Genomic DNA, 25,248 nt, shown 5'->3' with positions numbered 1-25,248 from the left:
TAAAAAGTTATATTAAAAATTTATATTAAAAGGTTAATAATAATAATAATAATAATAAAGTAGAAAATGAATTATTATTAATACTAAACTGGTCAACAATAGGAATCAATATTAATGATCTATTGCAGCAGATTTGTTCCTTAAAATGGGGGTACCTTAACACACACACAAATCAAATTTATTTTTTGGGGGGAAAATCAATGAATGATACTAATTGATCGGATTCCGGTTCTTCTTGAATTAGCGGTGAAGGATAATCATAATTATTATTATTATTATTATTATTATTGTTGTTGTTGCTTATGAAAATATTTGGCTTGTAGTTGGTACTATTTGTATACTGGTCAGCAGGCAAATTAATATCGATACCATCTTGACTGGATCCAGATTTTAGTGTCAATAATATATTTACAAATTGGTCTTGTTCTTCTTCTTCTTCTTCTTCTTGTTGTTGTTCTTGCTTCTCCTTTGGTTGTTGATGTTGGTGTTGTTGTTGTTGTTCATCTTTTAACTCTTGTTGGGTATTTGGATAATTGGTTGTTGTGGTTGTTGGAGATTGCAGCAGCTGCTGTGACTGATTATCAATGCTATTATTATTGTTATTAAATGATTTCATAATAGCAGCACCTCTTGAATAATTTGGCGATTGGATATAAGTCTTTTTAGGTCTCTTTTCCTTTTTTAGATTTTTGTTGTTTGCCAATTTAATTTTTCCACTATTTAATTGTTGTTGATTATTTACATTGTTGTTTGGATTATTATTATTATTATTATTATTATTTACAATTTGTGTACTCGGGGTAATTGGAGTACTACTGCTACTACTATTAGTGTCATTATGATTGTTGGGAGAGGAAGAGGGAGAGGAAGAGGTTTTGGTATCACCTTTGAGACGATCATTATTATTATTAATATTATTAATATTATCATCATCATTGAGTGACGGCAAGGTAATAATAGTATTTGTAGTTGTGAGGGCATGAAGGTGTGGTGTTAGACCACTACTTCCGTTTGATGATGATGGAGATGCTGGAGAGCATGATGGAACACGTAGATCGGATGCTATTGAATAATCGGATGCTCTTGGTGATTTGTTGTTGTTGTTGTTGTTGTTGTTGTTGTTGTTTACTTGATCAAGGTCGAGGTGTGCATCAATCACCATAGTCGTCGTTGACTTGGCAGCTGTTGTTGTTGGTGGATAATGAAGTTTCCATTGTATCTCTTCGGTTTGGGGTACAGCAGCAGCTGCTGCTGGAGTAATGACAACAACAGATGGAGGTGGGGGAGGAGGAGGAGGAGTAGGATGTGGAGATTTCTGTAGAGTAGGATGGCTAGTTTTAAAACTGGAATGATATTGAGGTGACATCATTTGTTGCCTAGGGGACAATGGTTGTTGTTGTTGTTGATGGTATGGATGATACAAAGTAGAATATGACGATGACCCTTGAGAGGAAAACTTTGGTGATCTTGGAGAAAGTACAGGTGGTTGTTGTTGTTGTTGATACAGTGTTGGCTGACGTGGAGACAGTTGGGTTTGGGGTGACAACGATGATGATGTTGGTGAGCTTCCAGTCGATGTTGTTGGCTGAAGAATTAAGAGTGGAAGATGATGATTTCCATTTGATATATATCTAGTACTATTTCCTGAACCACCACCACCACCTCTAATATCTTGATAGTATTGTGCGGGTTGCGGTGAGTAGAGATATTGTTGTTGTTGTTGTTGTTGTTGATGTTGATGGTAAAACGTAGTAGGAGAGGAGGCAGATGAAACTATAGGTGACGTAGATGCATAGTGTTGTTGTTGCTGATGGTGGTAGTGAGGGTGAGGATTGGGATGTTGTTGATAGTGGGATGGAAGACGATGTGGTGGTGGCGGTGGAGGAGATTGAGTTGAAGGATAATAGATATCAGCAACGGTGGCAGATGAAGAGGACAAAGATGGAGGTGGATATGATGTTGTATGTGACATTTATTTATTTATTTTATTTTATTTATAAACATATAAATATTTTAAAAAAAAAGGATACTCAAGAGTTTGTTCAAAAAAATAAGACAACCTATCTTTGTTGTTGTTGGTTAATGAAAACAAAGACAGACAGAGAAAGAAAGGGAGGAGCCCAACTTGTCGAGATAAACAAGGATTAGGTGTAAAGTTGTTGGTTTTGGTTGGATTAGAAGGTGCGTGTGTGTGAGTGAGTGAGTGAGTGAGTTAAGTCTTTGTGGATAAAAAGGGAGGTGATGGATAGACTATTGAATAACAAACTGTAGGAGAGGAGAGTTGTAGTTGTAGTTGTAGTTGTTGTTGTTAATGAATAATAAATAAATAACTACTCTACTACTACTACTTTTATTGTTAAGAAGTAAAAGCTGACCAACTGAACTGACTGATGGGTGAGATAGAGTTATTTTTGTTAATAATTATCAGCTTAAGTTTCACCAACATCATCTTTTCATTCAATGTTTGTACAAGTGGGGGTAGCGGGGGGTGAAGATCTTAGGAGGGGGGTATTCGCTCGAGGAATCTTGTGATTACAATCCAATCGTGGATCTCCGCCAAGACAGACGCAGGTGTTCACAAAAAAAAAAAATAAATAAAAATAATTTGTTAAAGATAAAGGAGGAGTACATCATAGTTGACAACGAGAATGAATATATAGATATCACTTGAAAACTACTACTACTACTACTACTATTAGTAGAGGAGGAAGGGGGTTTTCCAAAAGTAAGAAATAAATTGTATCACTTTTTGGTGTGTGTTTGTGGAAGAGTAATGAGGAGGAGGAGGAAGCGTAGTCAACACCTTGTAAAAAAATCTGACATTACAACACGGATTCTTTTATCTCTTAGCGTTGTATATTTTATAAAATTTTCAACATTGGATCTGTTTGCATTAATTTGGTATGCTCCAACCCAAACAACCCAAACTCTCAATAATAATAATAATAATAATAATAATATTTAAAAGATAAATAATAGTACATATAGTACTATTGCTGCAAACAAATATTAAAAACAGACCAATTTATTATTAATACATTCAACATAGTAGTAGCAGTAACACCAACAGCAACAGCAACAGCAGTTCAGCTATCTATCCAATATTTAATATATATAAACTAAATATAATAATTATAATTAATAACATTGAAAAATTTATTTTTATTGTTGCCAAGTTGTTTGTTGTTCAATAATTAATCATCTTTTAAAGAAGAGTGTATTCTGTAGAGGTATAACAACAAATAATAATAATAATAATAATAATAATAATAATAATAATAAATACAAATATAAATATAAATATAAATATAAATAGTGGAGATTCTAGTTATATAGTTGGTTAGAAAGAGATTTATAATGTTGCTGCTAAAAATCAATACGATAGTAACAGCAACATCCTCCTTATCCTACTTATCCTCCTTATCATCATCCTCCTCCTCCTTCATCCTTTGAGACCTTCAAACTAAAGTAAACGATTCAATTAGAGAGAGATGCCAGAAAATTTAGATACAAAGCCTACTTTATCGGCTGCAAACGATACTACTACTACTCCTACTGCTGCAACTAATAATGCAGAGGGGTTGGCTGAATCATCACATCCTCAACAACAACAAGATAAAGCAAATACATTAAAAACGACGACAGACCAATCGCCAACAACAGTCGATAATAATTCGCAACAACAACAACAACAACAATACTATTCATCTTCACCATCAACGTCAACACCTGTCGTTGAATCGAAACCAAGGAGCAATAGTAATAGCGACATATTCAAGATGGAAGACAACCACCATTTAATTTTAGATGAAATGCTAAGGAAAAATCCAGGTGGCATAGCAGACATGAGTAGTAGTTGTAGTAGCAATGAAGAAGGTTCTACTATTTCATCTTCATCTTCATCTTCATCTTCATCTTCATCTTCATCTTCCTCTATTCCAACAACAACAACAACATCGGTGGATAATACCAAACCATTACCAAATAATAATAATAATAATAATAATAGTTTGTCAAGACAATCATCTTTTGGTGATGCCAAACCAATAGTAATAATGAATAATCAACCACCACAACCTCAACAACAACAAAACTCACCACCACTAAGAACGTCTACAGATAGTATGCGTCCTATTAATCTTCCAGTTGGTCCTGCTGATTCATTTCCAGAGTCTTCCTTACTTACACATAGAAAGTCGACCATTGGATTTAACGATGGTGATGGCGAAGACAATGACGACAAAGATGAAGATAGTGGATATCACTCACTTTTATCGTCACCAACAAATTCCTCCTCTTCCTCCTCCTCCACCTCTCCTTCTTTAAATCAAACGGATGCCGACAGACGTAAATCGACAACCACCACTACAACCACGACGACAACTACAACAACAAATCCAACAACTCCAAAAATACCAACAACAGCAACAAATAATCCCAATGATAATAACAATAACAAGAGTGGTATTAGTATTACCGATAGTAACAACAACAAAAACAAAGAGAGTAGTAGTAGCAAAAAAAAAACCAAAGAAAAAGAACCAAACCAAGAAAGATTGACCAACATTGTATATATAGTTTTACTTTCAATGGTAGCATTTAACATTTTAGTATTGGTTTCACATCGATTCTTTTCCGATCTAAGACATTGGAGTGATATCAGTATCAATGTTCTTTTTGCTGTCATTCATCCCCTTCATCTTTTATTTTCATTGGTACTCTTTCTCTATCTATTTCTCAAAAATAGAGCCCTCAATATATCATCGGCATCATCACCCAATCGACGTATTTATCTTCGACAACACGGTGCCAATTCAGTGCCAGAACCCTATCAACAATACGACTCTGAATTTTATATAGAATTTACACATGGACTCACAAAGATTATTGCTAGTATGGCATTTTCTGGTATTGTCAATGTTGTACTTGCCAAATCTTATTTTAAACCTACAAATGAATTATTATATAATGATTCAATTTTTAATGTAAGCAAAAAAAACAAAAGAAACCTATTTATTTATTTATTAATTTATTAATTTTATTTATTAATTTATTTAGGTTTGTTCATCAATTGAAATCATTGTAGTATCATGGGTATTTAATCTTACTCGGCCATATCAATATTTTATTAGTAGTAGTGGTGATGCAGATAGTGAAAGTAATAAGAAAATTGTTTTGGTCTTTAGATTCCTTTCTCGCATCTATCTATTTCTTTCATTTGTCTTTATCTTTTTGGTGATTCGATTCAGTTATGCGCCATTTGGATCATTGTTTGGACTAAAAGAGGATTATAGTACAACTATACCTTCACTACACATTCAAACACCAATACTCATAGCAGTCTACCTAGTACAACTATTGAATATGCTCATAATATATCACTTTCAAGCCTCTAATCAAATCAAAGCACTCGTCATCTCTACCATATTTATTCTCTTGACAACTATTGATGACTACCAAATGCCAATTGAAATGTATTCATCACCAGTATTTTTATTGGAGCGTTTGGTTATGCGTAGATGGATGCGATGTCTTTCTCTTTTGTTTCCCATTCTTGGTTTGGTTTTTGATATGCTATCCGATTGGAAACACCTTTCAATTCGTTGTTCAAAAAGTGAAACTGAATTGGATCACCTCAGAGATGATAATATTGCAATCAAAGATAACCTTGGCAATACTTCACAAAAATTAAAATTACAATCTGATTTTACTTTAAATACTATATCTCAAATTCAAAAAAATGTAAATTCTTGTATGTATAAAAAAAAAAAAAAAAAAAAAGAAGGAAAAAGAAAAAGAAAAAGAAGAAGCAAACCCTAACATCTATTTATTTATTTCCCTACTAGTAACCCCATTAATTAGTTTATTAAATGATATTGGTATTCATAGTGGACAAGAACCTTATATTAAAAAGATTATGATGTCTCAAGATAGTATATTACAATTAACAAAAGAATGTTTTTATTATTCAGAATTAAGAACTCTAACTCTTCAAGATTGTGAAAGTATGTGAAATTAAATAGCAACAAAAAGAAGAGGAAAAAGAAATTATAATAACTTTTGATTTTAATTTTTTGTTTAGAATGTACATTTAATTTAGAAAGTTTATTAGAGGAAGTAATATCAAATCATACGGTTCGTAATTATTTTGAAGAAAGAGATATAGACCTTTGTTATCTTTTAGATGATAGTATACCTAGATTATTGGTTGGTGATGCTAGTAAATTAAAGAATATCTTGTTGAGACTTTTAAGCAATGCAATCAAAGCAACCGTTCAAGGTGAGGTGGTATTAAAAGTATTTCCATTAAACAAAAATGGACCAATCATTAAACCCCATTTGATGGACCAACTGGAATCAAAAGGATCAGATTCAGATATTGATGAAATTAAATTATGTTTTTCTGTTATCGATACTGGCACTGGAGTGGAAGCAGAGCTATTGTCTCATCTATTTGAACCATTTTCTTTTCTTCAATATGGTTATGATAGATATGGAAATTCAAGGCATGTAAAGATAAAATTAAAAAGATATAAAAAATAATTAATATTAACCATCATTGATTGTATTGATACTTACTTATAGTGAGGTTGGATTGGGATTGGCAATATGTAAACAATTGGCAGAGTTGTTAGGAGGAAGTATAGCCTTTTCTACAGATATCAACGTTGGAAGTACTTTTTCATTGGTGGTTCCAATGTCGATTCACAATAGCACTCATGCACCTCCACCTCTTCTACTTTCTCGGTCATCTACTGTAAAACTTAGTAAATGGGGACTTGGTCACAAAATATTAGTTATCGATGATAATCCAAATATTCGTGCTGCAATAGAGATGTACTTGTCACCTCATCAATTTACTATTGTTCATTCACCTACCTACACTCATTCCATTTCTTTACTTCAATCAAATCAAGATTTTAGTATGATTTTATTGGATTCAATGGTTTGTATAAAGAGAAAGAGAGAGAGAGAGAGAGAGAGAAAACCCCAAAAAGAAAAAAAAAAGACTATTAATATCCTCATTTTCATATATAAATATATATTTATAGTTACCAGAGGTTAATATTGAAGAAATCAAATCATTAAAGAATCAATACATAAATGGTAGTGGTACTAATGGTAATAAGCCACCACCTTTGGTATTAATGTGTACAAGTAAAAGAAGAAAATTATATTCCTATCAATCTGTACATTATTTATATAAACCTGTAAGCAAACCAAAAAAAAAAAAAGTATAGAATCACCAACTAATTTAATTATTTATTATAGATTAAAAAGGAACAATTATTATTAATTACACAAACATTGATTAGTGGAGAGAAAACAATTTCCTCTTCCAATTTGATATCTGGAACAAGTGGAGGGTTTTCCATTACTCCAGACTATAAATGTTTTGTGCCTTCCTCTCCTCCCATGTCATATCCTCCACCTCCTGCTCATACTACACCCTCTCCTCGCAATACAATTCATGAACCACAACAACAACAAACTCAACAACAACAACAACAAACTCAACAACAAACTCAACAACAACAACAACAACGTATTTTACCATCACCTAGGTCATCACCCAATTCACCTACACAACCGTTATCTCCACCATTGTCAACGAGACCATCATCCATTTCATTTGATTCACAAACCCCTCTCATATTTAATTCACTCGAGGGATGTAAACGAAGTAATTCCGTTCCAAACCCATTACGGACAAGTACCCAATCTCGACAAATTTCATTATCAAATCTTAAAAGAGATGGCACAAGTTATACTTATGCAACCATACCTTCATCGCCAGCAATGTCGATGTTTAGTAAATCATCACTACAACAACAATTCCAACAAATTCATATCATTCAACAACAACAACAACAACAGCAACAACAGACTAGACAACCACCTACAATTGATCATTATGTTCCATTGACACCAACAACGACACCAACGACATCACCCAATCTTTTTAGTGCTACCAATAATAATACTATAATGAATGGGACACCACCACCTAGTGATCTTTGTTTGGCTAGTGACCAACATCAACAAACACCACCACTTATTCCAGCACCTGTCACCACTATTACAAAGACAGAGACTACCAACAACTTGTCTCCTGCCAATGCTCCCATTCTGGCATCTGCTGGTGCTGTTGATTCGCCGGCACTCGTTACTACAACCACTACAACCACTACAACCAGCAATCCAATCCCTCCTACTCCTCCTACAGTGACTGATGTTGTAGAAGATAAATCACAAGTTCAACATTCAACTAACCCTCCACCACCACCAACACCATCTCACATGGAACACCAACATCATCATCATCACCATCAACATAATAATCATAATAATAATCACAACAATATTAATATAGCATCATCACCAAAGTTGACTGCAGCAGAACCAGCATCAGAGTTGTCCAATTCATCTACTGCCATACCTCCACCCCAGTCAACACAACAGAAACAATTGGGAGATGGTAGTGTTGCTAGTAACACTCCTCCTCCAAATATCAATGGTGAGAATAGTAATAATAATAATAATAACAACAAAAACAATCAAAACATTAGTATTCTATTGGTAGAGGATAGTGTAATCAATGCAAAGATTGCAATGACAGTGCTAAAAAAACACAACTTTAAAGTGGAACTTCAAAGCAATGGTCAATTGGCACTAGATCGTATCAAATCTGGACACTCTTCATTTGATCTTATATTGATGGACATTCACATGCCTGTGATGGATGGACTTACATGTGCGAGAATGATTCGAAGATTTGAAGGTGACCACAAACTTTTCTCACTTCCCATTATAGCTCTCACAGCCGATAGTTCGGCGGGACACAAAAACACATGTCTCGATGCAGGATGCAATGAATTTATGTCAAAACCATTGGATTATATACAGTTGGTTAGCCTTTTAAAGAAATTATTAGATAATAGTAATAGTAATAGTATTCTATTGAATGATGCCCAACAACAATCTAATAATTCATCATCATCATCCACTGTAAATAGTAGTATTAGTAGTATTAGTACCACCAATTCAACGAGTACAGCTTCAATATCTGTTAATTCTTCATCTTCATCTTCTTCATCCTCATCCTTGTCAACAGCAACAATGAATAATAATAATAATAATAATAATAATAATAATAATAATAATAATAATAATAATACGTCGATCAACAACAATAATAATAGTATGAATGATTATAATAGTCCAACTGCAAGACAATCACCCACGTCTTCAACCACAACTACAACAACAACAACGACATCACACGATCAATAAACAATGCATCTAAAATCTGATCTATGGGGGGATGTAAAAAAAATTTATAAAATGGGGAAGTCGATCTTAATTAATTGGATCAATCAAAAAAAATTTAAAAAAAATTGGACTTTTTTTTTTTTTTTTTTTTTCAGCTCACATCATGCTTTAATTGTCTTATCTTTGTTGTTCAACTTTGTCATATATATATATCATAACTTTTAGTAATCATTATTAAAAAGATTATATATATATATTTTGAAACAAAGAATAGAAGATAAATTATTAAATTATAATATCAAGGGACACAACCTCCTTCAAAACAAATCAAGTAGAAAATGTTTAGAGGTAGAGCTCCAGAGTTGATAGACAACTTAAAGAGCGAGTTTGAGAATTTAACTCATGATTTGGTTACCTTAAAGCATCAAAGAGATGAATATGATAGAAAGTGTAAGAAGAAAAAGAAAGAAAAAGAAGAAAAGAAAGCAAATTTGTTTATCAATTCTAATCACTAACCCCCCCTTCTCTCTCTCTCTCTCTCTCTCTCTCTCTTCTTATTCTTACGACTTTATATATTTGTATAGTTGCTGCACAGATACAAGAACTTCAAAGTATGCAACAAACTTTGGCAGAATTGGAAAGACAACACCAAAGAATGAAACAACAATATGAAGAAGAGATTATGAGATTAAAGAGACTATTAGAGGTCAATGGAGGAAGAGAGTTGAATAGTCCAAGCACATTCAGACCTAATAGCCCTGCTCCAAACTCTGCATCGGCACAAAGAAATACACCAACACCAACTATACCAGACAAACGTCAAGGAAGACAAAGATCTGGATCAGGTGAATTCAACTATCAACAACCACCCCCACAACAACAACAACAACAACAACAGCAACAGCAACAACAACAACAACAACAGCAGCAACAACAACAACAACAACAGCAACAACTAAGTGCATCATTTCCACCACTCAGCAATATCGAACAAAATAGACACAAGGTAACTAAATCATTCAAATCTTTTTTCAAAAAAAAAAAAAAAAAAAAAAAGTCACTAATAATCTAATCTACTTTATATAGGAGAAAAAAGAATTAGAGCCATTATCAGATATGTCTCAAAGAGAAAACATTCCCGATGAATCTAGAAGAAGACAATCCGAAATGGATATCGATGAAAATGGCAAAGATAAGGCCAATGGAGCCGATTGGCTTGTTGGTTACAATCCAAACGTACAAACAAATTTAAACATAGATTTGATGCACAATCTCACCCACAACAGTGTAGTATGCTGTGTAAAGTTTAGCAACGATGGAAAATACTTGGCAACTGGATGCAACAGAAGCGCTCAAATTTATGATACTGATACCGGAAAGAAATTACAGTATGTAATAATAGTACAAATTTAAAAAAGTTAAACTTTTTGATATTAATCAACATCTTTTTTTCTTTCAGTAACTTTTATGATGATAGTGAAAGAGAAGGTGATCTTTATATTAGATCTGTTTGTTTCAGTCCAGATGGAAAATACTTGGCTACAGGTGCCGAAGACAAAACTGTCAAGGTTTGGGATATCGCTCATAAAAAGATTCACCATATATTCACTGGACACGAACTCGATATCTATTCTTTGGACTTTTCTCAAGATGGAAGATATATTGTATCTGGTAGTGGTGACAAGAAAGCAAAGATTTGGGATTTAAAGGATGGAAAGGTAAATTAAAAAACAAAAACAACTGATCTATATATATATATATATAGACTACAATATTAATATTTTATTTATTTTATTTATTATATAGTGTTTGTTTACTTTGGGTAATGAAGAGGTTGGACCAAAGAATGGTGTTACATCTGTAGCAATCAGCCCAGATGGTAGATTGGTAGCAGCAGGTTCACTAGATAACATTGTTAGATTGTGGGATGCACACTCTGGATACTTTTTGGAACGTTATGAAGGTCATTTGGATTCAGTATACTCTGTAGCCTTTTCACCAGACGGAAAATCATTGGCCAGTGGCAGTCTTGATAAATCACTCAAACTTTGGGATCTCTCTGGATCTAGATCAAGATCAAGATGCAAGGCAACCTTTAATGGACACAAAGATTTTGTTTTATCTGTTGCCTTTTCTCCATGTGGCAATTGGCTCATCTCTGGTAGCAAGGATCGTTCAGTCCAATTCTGGGATCCACGTTCTGTCACTACTCATATGATGCTACAAGGTCACAAGAATTCGGTCATTTCTGTAGCACTTTCTCCAAAGGGAGGCGTATTTGCCACTGGTAGTGGTGACTTTAGAGCTCGTCTCTGGAAGTATGATCAATAATCCATCATAATCTCATCAACTATGTGACATAGATATATACAGCAAGAAACTTATATAAAAAAAAAAAAAAAAACAACAAAAACAAAAACAAAAACAAATCGGTTCCAACTGGAAATTAATCCATCTGGGAAACCTTTTGCTTGTAAAGAAATAAAACTTAACGATAATCTAAAATCTAACTTAACTTAATTACATTCATTTTAAATATTGATTGATTGGTTTTTTTTTAATAATAATAATAAATAATGATAATGGAACCTTAGATAGAGTTACAAGCCATGCAAACGTAATTCTCTGTAATTTAATTAAATTTGATTTTGTTAATATGAATTGGTCAATTAAATTGTTGGTTTTCATTTTCTTCTTCTTATTTTTGTTCTTGTTTTCTTCTATTATTATTATTGACATACTTGATTTGACATCACTTAGAGTGTAAAATTCACCTTTAATTTCATTGTGGCATTTAACCTTTTTGTGTAACAGGAAATATTAATATCGCCAAATATATTATTAATATATTAAATATTATATTTTTTATACATAAATATACATACACATTTAAAACAAGGTCTATGATATCTTTCTTCTGGACCAACAACAATTACAGTTCCATCACTAGTGTTGCATGGTTTCTTACACACATAACAATTACCCAATTCCTTTCCAATTTGTTTTTTAGTTTGTTCTTTTAGTTGATCATTACATTGAGGACATAGAATATTTGTGTCTTTGATAAAGAAATTTGCATCAATGTTTTTGTTACAATTGGAGCATGTAAAGCATTCTGGATGATATTCTTGTCCAATGTTGTCTGTCAATTTTTGTCCAGCAATTGGTTGTGAACACTTTTTACACTTGCTTTGTTTCTTTAGATAACAATTTTTACAAATTGGTAATCCTTGTACCTTGTAGAAAGATTGAGTTTCAAATGCAGTATGACACTCTGCACAACCCCAACAATCGGAATGCCAATCTGCATCCATAGCATGAATACTCTCACCAGAGTCAATATTCTTTTGACATCTCTTGCAAATTAAAATCTCTTCAGCTATTGTATGTATATATATATTTTTTAATCACGCGATTAAAAAAAAAAAAAATCAGTATGTTAAACAACAGAGATCCTATTAATAATGATGATGATGATGATATTATTATTCTTACACATTTCTAATATATATATCTCTCTAACTAATTGTGGTATTATAACAACACTGATGTCGATGATGTTGCTTTAAAGCTGCTCCTCTTTAGTGAAGCACCATAAAATTTTAAAAAAAGAACATCGTCAGTTTCAATGAAAAAGTGGGTCACTCTGAGAGATAAGAGCATTTTGTCTTCAATACAATAATTTAATCTTTCATTTCATTTAAACTAGGATCTTTGTTTGAAATGGAGTCTATAAATCATTCTATACAAATAGTTCAACAGAATCCTGTGTTGTTTGACAATGAAGATGTAGTATCTCAAATGACTATAGATAATGTATCAATCTACTATGGTGATGCATTGTCTCCCTATCAAAAGGGTGTAATCATACTCACTTCACTTAGAGTTATTTGGGTTCAAACATCAAACAACCTACCTGATCATCAAATAGCTTCATGTGCTCTACATCATGATTCAATTGCTACTATTGCTCCTATTGTATGTTTTTATATAAACACACACAAACTTATCATCATTATTAATGATCATCATCATCATCATCATCATCAATATCAAACTGACCAATCTATTTTTATCTATAGACAACTGGATTCCTTGGAATAGGTTCTAGTCCAAAGATATCGATAACTTGCAGAAGTGGAAAGGAGCTTAGATTATCTTTTCATGCTGGTAAAAGAGATGAATTTTGTAGAATCTATAAACAAGTATTATTAGAGAGACAAACAATTCAAAGACAATTACAACAACAACAAGAACAGCTAAAACAACAACAACAAACAACAACAACAACACCTACTACAACATTTGATCAACCTCAACAAATAACAACAAATACTAATAGACAAACATTTGATACATCAAATGCAGGAATCAGTGGATTAATTAAACAAATGAACAAAAGAACAGAAGAGACAGACAAGGTTTTAAGTGAAGCATTCACAGATTTAAATGCATTGATGGAAAAGGCCAAGGATATGGTTACATTGTCTGAGAAATTAAAGACAGCAATGGATAAACAACTTAAAAAGGAAGGAGATCCCAGTTACTCTGCCGAAGAAGATGAATTTAGATCATTCCTTCTTCACATGGGTATCAATACTCCAGTGACAAAGAAAACGGCAAAATCACATTATCACACTGAATTATCGAAACAATTGTCCGACTGGATGCTAGAAAAGCAAATACTATCAAAACAAGGAGGTGGTAGACAACTAAACAGTGGAATGATTCCATTGGCTGATTTATATTGTATTTTTAATAGAGCAAGAGGAATTGGTAAGATTAAAACTTTAATTATTATATATAAATATATATATATCTCTCTCTCTCTCTCTCTCCTACTTGTTTTAACACTATTACTTTTTTTGTTTAGAATTAATATCACCAGATGATTTGTATAGAGCATGTTTATTATTTGAACAATTAAACCTACCATTTAGAATTAGAAAGTTTGACAGTGGAGTGATTGTCGTTCAATCAAAGGATGAAAACGATGAACAAGTTGCCAAAGAAATAATAGAGATCATTAGAGAGAATGGAGGTTCCATCACTCCATTTCATCTTTCAACTATTCAACAAATTTCTTTAAATCTATCAAAAGAAAAATTATTGGTATGTAATATAATATATAATGTGTTTTAAATTTTGATATCTAATTTATTTATTTTAATTTTTTTTTCTTAGGCATGTGAGAGATTAGAAAGATTGTGTCGTGATGAAACCATTCAAGGCATATCGTTTTATGAAAATTTTTTTATTGATTGTAAACAACTACAAAACAGTCCACCTCTTGTTGCAACATAATGGCTTTTTTATTATTAATAAAATTATGTATTATTTTTTTTTGTCATCTATTTCTTTCTTTAAGATAAATAGAGATCTCTACAAACACATAATCTTGAAGTTCCTCCGCTGGGAGGTGTAGCATTACAACTTAGATACTTGAAGGTTGGTGGAATGACACAACTAAAATTTTGATGACGAATCGGAAGATAATTAAAGTTGTTGTGTGGCAATTGACCGCTATAGTCTTGCAAGACGGTGACCTTGTCACATAGCGTTTCAAATATGTATTTGGTAGTGTCAACGTCGACTAATAGTACTTGATCTGATTCATGACATATTTTACCAACTTGCTGACAGGCAGTGTGACAAGATAATGAAGCTTTGGCAGCTTGAGCAATGACGGATGCATCATTTTTTAGTTTGAATAGGTTTACCAGAGACTGCAGATTATTGATGGATTTGTCAAATTCGACAATCGATGTGTCAATATCTTTTATCAAGAGTGTGTGACTGTCTAGAAGATCTTTGTTCAAGTAGGGAGAGTAAGCACCAATCAAATAGAGAGGTTTTCCAAACCAACATAGTTGAACGATTCCTCTATGTATACCTCTGACAGTTCCACCATTACCTCTTCCAATCATTCCAAACTGTGTACTGATAAGGTGATCCCATCGTGGATCTTGGTTTGATTCAACAGACTCTACAAGGTATGCCCATCCCTTTACATCCTCTCTATTTGATTCGAGTAATGTTATCATCTCTAATGACTCTACAAATAGAGTATTCTCTACCACCTTGTTCATCCAAACCTCATAATTTGATTGAATTAAATAATCCAAATTTAAATTTTCATATTCCTCTCTTTGTTGATTATCATTATCTTTTGAAAATTGTAAAAATGACCATTCATCAATTTCTATTTTATCTAAAAAAAAAAAAAAAAAAAAAAAAAAAGAAAAAGAATAAATATAAAAATAATATTTAAATATTAAATTATAATTATATATATACCAGAATTGATAAAATTGATTTTAATATTTGGAGCATGATATGATCTTGAAATCTCTGGAAAGATACATTCATGGTGATTTGGATCGAGTGAATTTTGTACAATCACATCCCAAGGTAATTGGTCGTCGGTCCAATTCGGAAGAATGTTTGATTGATAGATATCACTGGTAGTCATCCAACCCAGACCACCAAAGTGTTGTTGTCTCTTGAAGGAATAAAGGTTCTTTGGTTTTGACAATAATAAGAGATCTTGATTCTTTGTATTTTGATTGTTGTTGTTGTTGTTGGCGATGAGATCGGCAGGAGTAATATCATTACCATGTTGATCTTTTGCTCCGACTTGAAAGAGTGATGGTGGATAAGATGCCCATCTAAATGCATTATCGTTCCAAGAAGAGACACAAAACAAAGAGTTGTCTTGGTCGAGGTAGGTCAACATTTTATTCATATACAATAAAAAGTCTGGCGACAATAAAAGGTCATCTTCAAGGAATATGGCAGACTTGTGACTATTGAATACAGTGTCAAATATTTGTTTGTAATGTTTGTTTTGGTTTGTTATTTTCTGTTGATGTGAGATGTTGGTCTGTTGGGATTCTTTTGTTGGTGTTGTTGATGGGTGGTGTTGAGCATTCAATTCGACGGCCAATTGATGATTAACTATACTGTGTTTCTTTAGTATTGGATCTATTGAAATATGTCCATCGTTGAATATTGCAATGCGACTCTTATCTAGTCCAATGACATTGTCTAGTAGATTCTGTAAGAGTCTATCTAGATGTTGTGGTTTGTTTGTAGTGACAATAACCAACAATGGATGATCCAATGGCAATGACTGTTCAGCAGTTGTTGATGGTTGTTTTCTTCTAAAGTGACCTAGTTGCTGTTGTTGAAACACTTTCTTTGAGTCTCGCACCGATTTCTTTTCACCTGCAGCTGTTTCTAGCTGTTGTTCTTGTTCTTGTTTGATTTGATCAGCGAAAAAGTCATCATTTTCATAGCCAGCAGGTACATATGCCTTTTTAGATCTAGTATAAGGTGTATCGTATTGATAGTAAAAATAATAGACTACATTGCCTGCTATGAATAGTGCAATAAATAGAAAAAAGAAATGATGATCTTTCCAATTTGAAAAAATATAATTATTGCCTCTTTTGTTGTTGTTGGTTTGATGATTTTTTTTATATTCTTTCATATCTCTTTGTTTTGTATGAGTATATTATTATTATTATTATTATTATATTATGATATAGACTACATCACATCACTTTTTTTTTGGAATCATAAATGAAAATGCTCTTTTACCCACTCACTGCAGTGGCTCCCCAAAAGAGATGAATCACACCATTCACACAACACATTGTGATTTAAATCACAACAACAATACTAGTAGTAGTATTTTATGAAAATTACACATAACAATTATTTCTACAGTGCGAGTATGTTACTTTTTCTTACAAAATTAACTATACTTGTTGTTCAATGAAAAAGATGTTGACAACGATGATCGTAGTGTCGATTCACCTTATTATCAAACATGCTAAATTTCACCTAGATATCAAACATCGTCGGTGGTTCCACCATTAAATTTCATAACAATTTCTCATACTTGTTTGGAGAGAGAAAGGTCAAAAAAATGGTGGCAAAAAAATAAATACAGTCTTAAACTCGAATAATAACAAATAATAATAATTATACCTTTTGCAAATTAAATAATTAAATTTATACAATTAAACAAACCAAAAAAATCAATTAAAAATGTCGCTCAACAACAACAATGAATTAATTTTAGAATCAATCAACCAAGTATTTATTAATCATCTTTTGGAACAAGACACTAAAAGTTATCTTGTCGGTACGATTAGTGAATCCGTCGATCAAGTTGATTTGGAAGAATCTTTGCTTTTGGCCATCGATGAATTCTCTATTGAAAGTGATCAACAACAAGCCATCACTTTAATGCGTACTCTTGTCTCTCTCTTGAGAAAGAAGGGTTGTCTTGAATTCTCAGACACTACCAAGCCACTTGCCGATCATCTTGTTTGTAAGGTGGTACAGAAGGAGCCAACTCTCAACGACCCAAATCTCACAATGGATCAGATTTTGGATCTCACTCGTTCAAAGTCTGCTGAAACTCGTAGACTCGCTCTTCGTGCTTTCTGTCCATGCAAGGTCAAGGTAAGTGTGTCTCTACATTAAACACGCACACACACACATCATCATCATCCAATAGATCCTAACAACCCCTTTTTTGTTTTTAATTTATTTTAACGATTTCCAAACAAATCGTAGAAGGACATTGATCTCTTGTGGAACAGAATTATGGAGATGTCACATGATGAAGATCCAAAGGTCAGATATCAAGTATTACACAACTGTTGTGATGGTTCGCCATCTTGGAGAGAAAATGATGTCATTCACACCATCGAATCAATGCACAATGACTCTGATCCAAAGATTAGAAGAACCGTTCACAAGATTCTTACCAACTACTCTAGAACTGGTGCTTGGAACATCCTCTAAATGTTGGCATATTTGGTTCTTTATTTCGAGTAGCTGCTGCTGCTGCTGCTGCTGTGTTGCTTCAGGGTTCATACTTGACAACACACCAACCATTGTTCATGAAGAAGGGCTCAATGGTTGTTCTTCTTTTGGTCTATCATCATCATCTGACGTAGACAAACTCATCTATTCGCTATTAATTGTAGTGGAATTAATGATGCCATCTTTGGAATTACTTCCAAAACTTGATAAGAAGAAATTCAAGATGTGGAAAAAAAAAAAAAAGCCCGATATCCTTTTTTTTTAACAAAATGTGGTTGCCACATTCTATTTCTTCAAAAGTAACATAATCTATCATTCATATATATATATATTAGTAACCATCAATGGTAATGGTATACTTTCATATAAATAAATAAATAAATAAATATTAAAAGAAATCAAAAAACTTGAAAAAATTTATACCAGTTGGATTTTTTTGTCACCCCGATGAGGGGGGAGACCATGGGATCGGAATTCCTCAACAAGATCTACCTATTCATTCTTTCATTGAATTACTCATTAGTGTGTTTGATTGCATGATGCCGGTCGGATGAGTGATCTTTTTTGAAAAGATTATTATTTATTATTATTTATTGTTTTTTTTGTTTTTTTTACTATGAAATGGAAGATGGTCTTTTTTTTTTTTTTCTTGCTTTTTTTTTTTTTTTTTTTTTTTTGCAGCTCAACAAAAAATCTGTCTTTATTGGGGCTTTTTCAACCTCCTTCTCTCAACAATAATAATAATAATAATAATAATAATAATAATAATAATAATAATAATAATAATAATAATAATAATAATAATAATAAGTCTATAAATAATAATAATAATAATAACATTATAGTTATTAAAACAACGAGATAACGTTGTAGATAGAGGGGAGCGCAAAAAAACTAAACAAAATCTTATTTGTCAGAAGCAATAACAACAACAACAACATAGATTTAACACCCCTTTATACTTCTACTAGTATAAAAGATAATAACGACAACTACGACAACAACAACAACAACAACAAATAGATCAACCTACGATCGTTCCCCCATTTATCTTTGTTCAATCGCCCACACACACACCTCTACCCAACAACAACCCCCTCTGTATTTTAGAGTAAATATCATACCAACCACTTATATCAATTTTCATCATCATCATCATCATCATCATCATGGGTGCAGCAGTAGATTCATTCTCGTCACAGGATGGTTCAATACCATTTCATCCCTCCTTTTCTTTTGTGGACAATGAGAGAAGAGACGACTACTACTACTACTACTACTACTACTACTATTATGCATTGATGTCTACTACAAAACACAACAGCAATCTAACATTTACTTTTATCTTTATCAATCTATATATATATCTCCAATCTCTTTTACTATTACTATTATTATTTATATTTTAGAAAAGACCTCATTTGTAGAAATATTCAACATGTCACAACCAATTACAAAACCATCGGCTCCGACAACAACAACAGCTTCTTCTTCTTTATCGTCTGGTGGTCGACCATTACCACAAACACCACCAATACAACCATCTAATAGCTCTGGTAATTTAAAGGCCAATCTAGAAAATAACAATGCTGCGAACAACACTTCCTCTTCCTCCTCATCATCACCTTCATTGAATAGTAGTGGAGGCAATTTATTAGCACCCAAATCACCACCACCATTAAAGCCCCGTGCCTTTTCAAAGCCACCACCAGCTTCAAACACCACCACCACCACTACAACACCACCAGTAGCCGCTACTCCAATACCTGTACAACCTATAAATACGACTACTTCCAACTCTTCTGCTGCTGCTGCTGCCGCCGCTGCCGCTGCCAAAGCAACACCACCAGCAGTTCCAAAGAGAGACTATAATGCACCACCAACAGGACCACCACCACAACCCAACAATACTAATAATACTACTACTACTACTACTAATAATAATAATAATACAACTGCACCAACAAGTACTCCATCAACACCAACCCAAACAGTACCAAGAGCTACACCTACAACACCACCACTTCAACCGTTGACCAGTCCATTATCATCATCTGCTCCAACCCTAAAACCACCTGTACTACCACCATCTACACCAAATACGAGTATGTCTAATATTTCCAGTGCCATGTCTTCATCGCCAGCTCCTCACAGTCCGATATCACCAGAGAAGAAAAGAAATTCATTGGAATCAACACCCACTTCGTCTATAACTTTTGAGAAGCAATCAATTGACAATACCAACAACAACAATAACAACAGCAACAGTAATAATAATAATACTAGTACTGGAGGATTATCAAATGCACTCAAAGAACATAATAGTCAACAAAACCTTAACCTTGAAGATGATGAAAGAGAACATGGTGATGATAGAAAGAGTATATTTAAAAAGTTCCCACATCAATGGGCTATTGGCAAACCAGACAAAAAGGAGGAAAAGGAAAGAAAGGAAAACGAAAAGAAAGAGGAAAGAGAGAGAAAAGAGATTGAAAAAAAGGAAAAAAAGGAGAGAAAGGAAAGAGAAAAGGCAGAAAAGAAAGACAAGGAAAAGGAAAAGGAAAAAGAAAAGGAAAAGGAAAAAGATACCAAAGACAGAATATTGTCGAGAACCTCCTCATCTATTGCCACCAAATTAAAGAATGCCACTCTTCCAAGACCACCCAAAGAAGATCATGGTGACTCTTCAACTTCATCATCCACTTCTACCTCTTCCAACCACTCTACTCCCAATACCTCATCACCTGTCATTGGAAGTGCAGCTGCCGGAAGCTCACTCTCACTTTACAACAAGAACCATGTATTGGATACACCACCAATGACCGCCATGTCTGGAACATCATCGTCTGGTGACAATACTTTACTTTCTTCATCACCACAGTTGACCGGTGTCAATAGCAACGATAGTTCACGTTCAGCCACTCAACTAGACACACAAAGAGGTATTATGACCTGGGGTAGTTCTTCCAACTGTAAATTGGGTTTCAAAACCGAAGGAAGAGAACAATCCCAAGCCACTCCAGAACGTCTACCAAACTTTAATATCCCTGAAATATGTTCCATCTCTTGTGGCAGTTATTATAGTGCTGCATTGACAGAGAATGGTGATGTTTACATGTGGGGTAGAGGTAGTGTAAAGAATCCACCACTTTCTACTCTTGGTAATGGTAGTCTTGAAGGTAAATTAAAGAACAAACATCAAAAATATAAAAGAAAAACAACAAATATTAATAATATTATTTTTTTATTTTTTTTTTTTCATTTTAGATCAATTATTACCAACCAAAGTTGAATCATTATCAGAAGTTGTATTGGTATCAATTGGTTATTATCATTCAGCAGCTTTAAAATCAAATGGTGAACTTTTAACTTGGGGATGTGGTGAAGATGGTCAATTGGGTCATGGTGATGTTTTAAATCAAACCATACCAAAAGTAGTCCAAACAATGACCAGTCACTGGGTAACTCAAGTTCAATGTGGTGAAAAACATACCATTTGTTTAACTAGTATGTTTAAAAAAAAAAAAAAAAAAAAAATAGATCGTAGAAATGAATCAGAGTATTAACACTATTTATTTTTTATTTATTTTATTAGAAAATGGTAAAGTATTTACATGGGGAACATCAGAATATGGACAATTAGGTTTAGGTGATACCCAAAAGAATTGTACACCAATGTTAGTTACTTCATTGGAGAAATACAATATTATTCAAATTGCATGTGGCAGTACTCATTGTGCAGTATTGACCAATGCAAGAGAGGTGTTGGTATTTGGTAATGGAGCTGCCATGGGTAGTGCCAACATTATCAGTGTTCCAATGATGGTGCCAGCATTGAAACATTTAAATATCGAACGTTTATCATGTGGCCATTATTCAACTGCTGCATTGACTGAATGTGGTGATGTATATACATGGGGTAGCGGACAAGAATTGGGACACGGAACCAATCAATCAGAGTTGCACCCCAAGTTGGTGGATGGATTGAGATCACAGTCGATTCGTCAAATCAGTTGCGGAGGTCGTCATATGGCCTTTTTGACAGATTCTGGAAAGATTTACACCTGTGGCAAGGATCCATTTGGACAATTGGGACACGCCCAAGGAGACCAAAACAAACCCAAAAAGATTGACTCTCTTTTAAAGACAACCTTTATCTCTGTCTCTTGTGGTGAGAATCACAATGCCTCACTCTTTGACACTACTCGTTCCTTTAGAGACAAGTTTTGTTGGAAGTTGATCGAAACCCAACGTACCTATGTCCGTTCACTCAATATTATCAGATCGATTTTCCTCAACCCATTGCTCGTCAGAGATCGTGAACAATTGCCAGAGAATATGAAACACTTGCCATACATCTTTTTATCGGAAGAAGAGATTCGTACCATCTTTAATGTCATTGAAAAGATCTACCACAGCAACAGCAACACACTTCATCTGATGAACAATCGTCTCAACCTTTGGAGTAACAACAAGAAAAAGATTGGTGACATTCTCTTGAACCACTTCAAGTCTACCGACGGTGTCTTTAATCAATATCTTGACAAACTTCCCTTCTCCATCTACATGTTGGACAATATGATCAAGAAACAAAACTCACCCGTATGCGCCTATCTCAAGGAATGTGAAAGATTGGCAATGGAACGTAAAAAGGTTGAAACTGATGATGACTATAAAGAGTTTAATCTCCGTGCCCTTCTCATTGAACCATTACTCGTTGTTCCACGTTACCAAAAGAACATTAGTGGCATGGTAAAGTACACTAAAAACACACACATTGACTATCAAGGTTTGGTCGATCTCGAAAACCTCCTCGAAGAAAAGAATGCCAAATGTCAAAACATTCTCAATCTCATCAACAATCCAAGCATGCTCAACTCCTACATCACTTCACAAGCCAATCTCCCATCTGCCAGTGATGACTCTTCATCCTATCTCAAAGAGTATGATAACAAGATTGAAGCACTCAGAAACTTTAACAAGACCTGTCAAAAGTTGAATAAGTCGTCCAAGAAATACTATGAAGTAGAACCAGAATCCTTCAAGGAACAAGGTCACTTTTCAGAGTATTTGGTGTTGGCCAAACTATCGTTTGAAGGAACCGTCGACACTTCGCTCTCCAACAGTCTCGATCATTTTTCAAATGCCATCAAAAAGATTGGTTATCTGCGTTCTGAATTGTCAACAAGAACCAATAGCGCCTTTTCCCAACCAATGGCCAATGTATCAGAGGATCTAGAAGGTTTCATCCCACTCATCATTGAAATGCGTAAACGTGTCTTTGAAGCACACACTGAATATGAAAGTGCTGTCTCTAAACTCTACTCTATGGCCAAGAATCTCCAACCAACCGACAAAAAGATGGTAGACGCCGAGAGAGATGTTTCAAACCTCAAAAAGACTCTAGACAAGACTGCCTTTGAATTTGATGCCATTTTCAAGGAAGGTGTCCAAATTCAAAACCGATCACTCAAACTATTCTATGCTTGTATGAAGGCACAACAAGAATACTTTGAAAGAGGTCTTCAAAGATTCCAAGCCATGAAGTCTTCATTTGACTCGTTAGACTCTCATTTCCGTCAACAAAGTCGTACACAATGGTCCAAGACCATCTCTGAAACTGTCGTATCCACCTTTTCAACTGGAGGTAGTAACAGTAGCATATCTTCTACCGGTTCGTCAAAGCAAGGTGGAGGTCCACAAAATTTACATCAAGAATCTGCTTCATCTTCATTTATGTCTCCCAATGCTATTGGTGAGGTTGCAACTGGTAGTCCAGCTCAACCATCAGTTCTATTGCCAGATGGTAATGGTATCGATACTGCTGGTGCTTCATCTGCCTCTCAAGTAAACGTTCAAAAGAAGGACATTGATCCACACCAAATCATGTTGGAATTGGAACAATCCGATTGGTCCTTTATTTTGGATCCACCCACTGCCAATGAATTTACCGAGACCTTTTTGGAGGAACAATACAACAATCTGGTAGAACTATTGGCCAGTCCATCACTCCAAGTCGTTCAATGTGTCGTTTCACCGTGTCAACAAGATGAACAATCTAGAATGATCGATTCAATTGCCAGAATATTTGACAGTTTCAACAAGATACGTCCAATCATTCACACTGGTATCGAAGCTGAAGTAACAACAACAGCCAATCCATCTACCCTTTTCCGTAGCAATACCACTGCCACCAAACTCATGACAGCCTTTACCAAGATGAAAGGTATGCCATATCTCATCAAGGTCATTACACCATTGGTACGCGAGATTATCGATAATCCTGCCGGCTACGAAGTCGATCCAAGCAAGATTAATGAAGGTAGTGAAGAATTGATGACCAATATGATGAATCTTATTCAAATGTCTGAAAAATTCACAGACGTTATCATTGACTCTCTTCATCAATTGCCCATGTCGTTGCGTGAGATTAGCAAATATCTGCAACAAGAAGTTGTCAAGCGATTCCCAGACAATAAGCACTCTTCAGTTGGTGGATTTATCTTTTTACGTTTCCTTTGTCCCGCTATCATCGGTCCATTCACAGCAGGTCTTGTCGACGAACAACCGGGACCAGAAGCCACAAGAGCACTCGTTCTCATTGGAAAGGTACTTCAAAATCTTGCCAATGGCATAGAGTTTGGTCAAAAGGAATCATTTATGATCCCTGTCAATCGTTTTATTATTGGTAATATCGGTCGTCTCAATGAATATTTCGATAAACTAACCGATGTACCCGACTATAAGGGAGACTATGTACCATTATCCTCTCGTGAAGAGGTTCAAAAGGATATCAGAAACATTCATGTTTTGATTGTAAAGAACCTTTCAAAGGTTGTCAAACAATTGGCTCTCTACAGACAAAAAGAAAATATTGGCCAACTCGCAAAAATTCTTGTATATCTTGGTGATACTGCTTCAATGTACAAATAGATTTAGGGTATACCCCTAACATTCACATCAACAACTCTCAAAATCACTCAAAATCATCTTCATCATCATCATCATCATATATATATAAAATCAATCACATACATGTGTAAAAATAAAAAAAAAACTATTTATCATTTAAAAGGATATCCTTTTCAAAGCCCAAAAGGCTTTTTTCAATGAAGAATGAAAAATATCTCTTTT

At 34.0% G+C, this 25,248-nt stretch overlaps 9 protein-coding genes across 9 annotated transcripts; 6 read left to right on the top strand and 3 right to left on the bottom strand.

Moving 5' to 3' along the window:
* Positions 1–178: 178 nt before the first annotated feature.
* DFA_04263 (uncharacterized protein) lies at positions 179–1,972 on the bottom strand (the record flags this gene model as incomplete). The annotated part of the gene is made up of 1 exon (XM_004359939.1): positions 179–1,972. One exon carries the CDS (start codon positions 1,970–1,972, stop codon positions 179–181), a length of 1,794 nt encoding a protein of 597 aa, XP_004359996.1.
* Positions 1,973–3,491: 1,519 nt separating this feature from the next.
* Positions 3,492–9,294, top strand: dhkI-1 (histidine kinase; the record flags this gene model as incomplete). The annotated part of the gene is made up of 8 exons (XM_004359938.1): positions 3,492–4,985; positions 5,059–5,752; positions 5,847–5,933; positions 5,973–6,005; positions 6,083–6,506; positions 6,586–6,946; positions 7,053–7,211; positions 7,273–9,294. The coding sequence occupies 8 exons, from the start codon at positions 3,492–3,494 to the stop codon at positions 9,292–9,294; spliced, it is 5,274 nt and encodes a 1,757-aa protein (XP_004359995.1).
* A 317-nt stretch (positions 9,295–9,611) lies between these two features.
* Positions 9,612–11,604, top strand: tupA (transcriptional repressor TUP1; the record flags this gene model as incomplete). Its single annotated transcript, XM_004359937.1, has 5 exons — positions 9,612–9,723; positions 9,858–10,279; positions 10,360–10,661; positions 10,733–10,991; positions 11,080–11,604. 5 exons carry the CDS (start codon positions 9,612–9,614, stop codon positions 11,602–11,604), a joined length of 1,620 nt encoding a protein of 539 aa, XP_004359994.1.
* A 259-nt stretch (positions 11,605–11,863) lies between these two features.
* Positions 11,864–12,772, bottom strand: DFA_04260 (LIM domain protein; the record flags this gene model as incomplete). The annotated part of the gene is made up of 4 exons (XM_004359936.1): positions 11,864–11,898; positions 12,015–12,072; positions 12,159–12,652; positions 12,769–12,772. The coding sequence occupies 4 exons, from the start codon at positions 12,770–12,772 to the stop codon at positions 11,864–11,866; spliced, it is 591 nt and encodes a 196-aa protein (XP_004359993.1).
* Positions 12,773–12,996: 224 nt separating this feature from the next.
* vps36 (vacuolar protein sorting 36) lies at positions 12,997–14,577 on the top strand (the record flags this gene model as incomplete). The annotated part of the gene is made up of 4 exons (XM_004359935.1): positions 12,997–13,251; positions 13,356–14,049; positions 14,147–14,385; positions 14,458–14,577. The coding sequence occupies 4 exons, from the start codon at positions 12,997–12,999 to the stop codon at positions 14,575–14,577; spliced, it is 1,308 nt and encodes a 435-aa protein (XP_004359992.1).
* Positions 14,578–14,636: 59 nt separating this feature from the next.
* On the bottom strand, positions 14,637–16,765 carry gnt4 (GlcNAc transferase; the record flags this gene model as incomplete). The annotated part of the gene is made up of 2 exons (XM_004359934.1): positions 14,637–15,484; positions 15,571–16,765. The coding sequence occupies 2 exons, from the start codon at positions 16,763–16,765 to the stop codon at positions 14,637–14,639; spliced, it is 2,043 nt and encodes a 680-aa protein (XP_004359991.1).
* Positions 16,766–17,328: 563 nt separating this feature from the next.
* Positions 17,329–17,769, top strand: DFA_04257 (uncharacterized protein; the record flags this gene model as incomplete). The annotated part of the gene is made up of 1 exon (XM_004359933.1): positions 17,329–17,769. One exon carries the CDS (start codon positions 17,329–17,331, stop codon positions 17,767–17,769), a length of 441 nt encoding a protein of 146 aa, XP_004359990.1.
* A 123-nt stretch (positions 17,770–17,892) lies between these two features.
* DFA_04256 (uncharacterized protein) lies at positions 17,893–18,093 on the top strand (the record flags this gene model as incomplete). The annotated part of the gene is made up of 1 exon (XM_004359932.1): positions 17,893–18,093. One exon carries the CDS (start codon positions 17,893–17,895, stop codon positions 18,091–18,093), a length of 201 nt encoding a protein of 66 aa, XP_004359989.1.
* A 196-nt stretch (positions 18,094–18,289) lies between these two features.
* DFA_04255 (regulator of chromosome condensation domain-containing protein) lies at positions 18,290–25,047 on the top strand (the record flags this gene model as incomplete). The annotated part of the gene is made up of 6 exons (XM_004359931.1): positions 18,290–18,339; positions 18,796–18,924; positions 19,032–19,084; positions 19,524–21,293; positions 21,382–21,621; positions 21,710–25,047. The coding sequence occupies 6 exons, from the start codon at positions 18,290–18,292 to the stop codon at positions 25,045–25,047; spliced, it is 5,580 nt and encodes a 1,859-aa protein (XP_004359988.1).
* Between the last annotated feature and the right edge of the window lie 201 nt (positions 25,048–25,248).

The sequence above is a fragment of the Cavenderia fasciculata genome (genome assembly GCF_000203815.1).
Source record: "Cavenderia fasciculata unplaced genomic scaffold Scf_Dfasci-G-o-33e01.r1-3, whole genome shotgun sequence".
Classification (NCBI taxonomy): Eukaryota; Evosea; class Eumycetozoa; order Acytosteliales; family Cavenderiaceae; genus Cavenderia; species Cavenderia fasciculata.
This window is presented reverse-complemented; position numbering and strand designations above follow the sequence as displayed.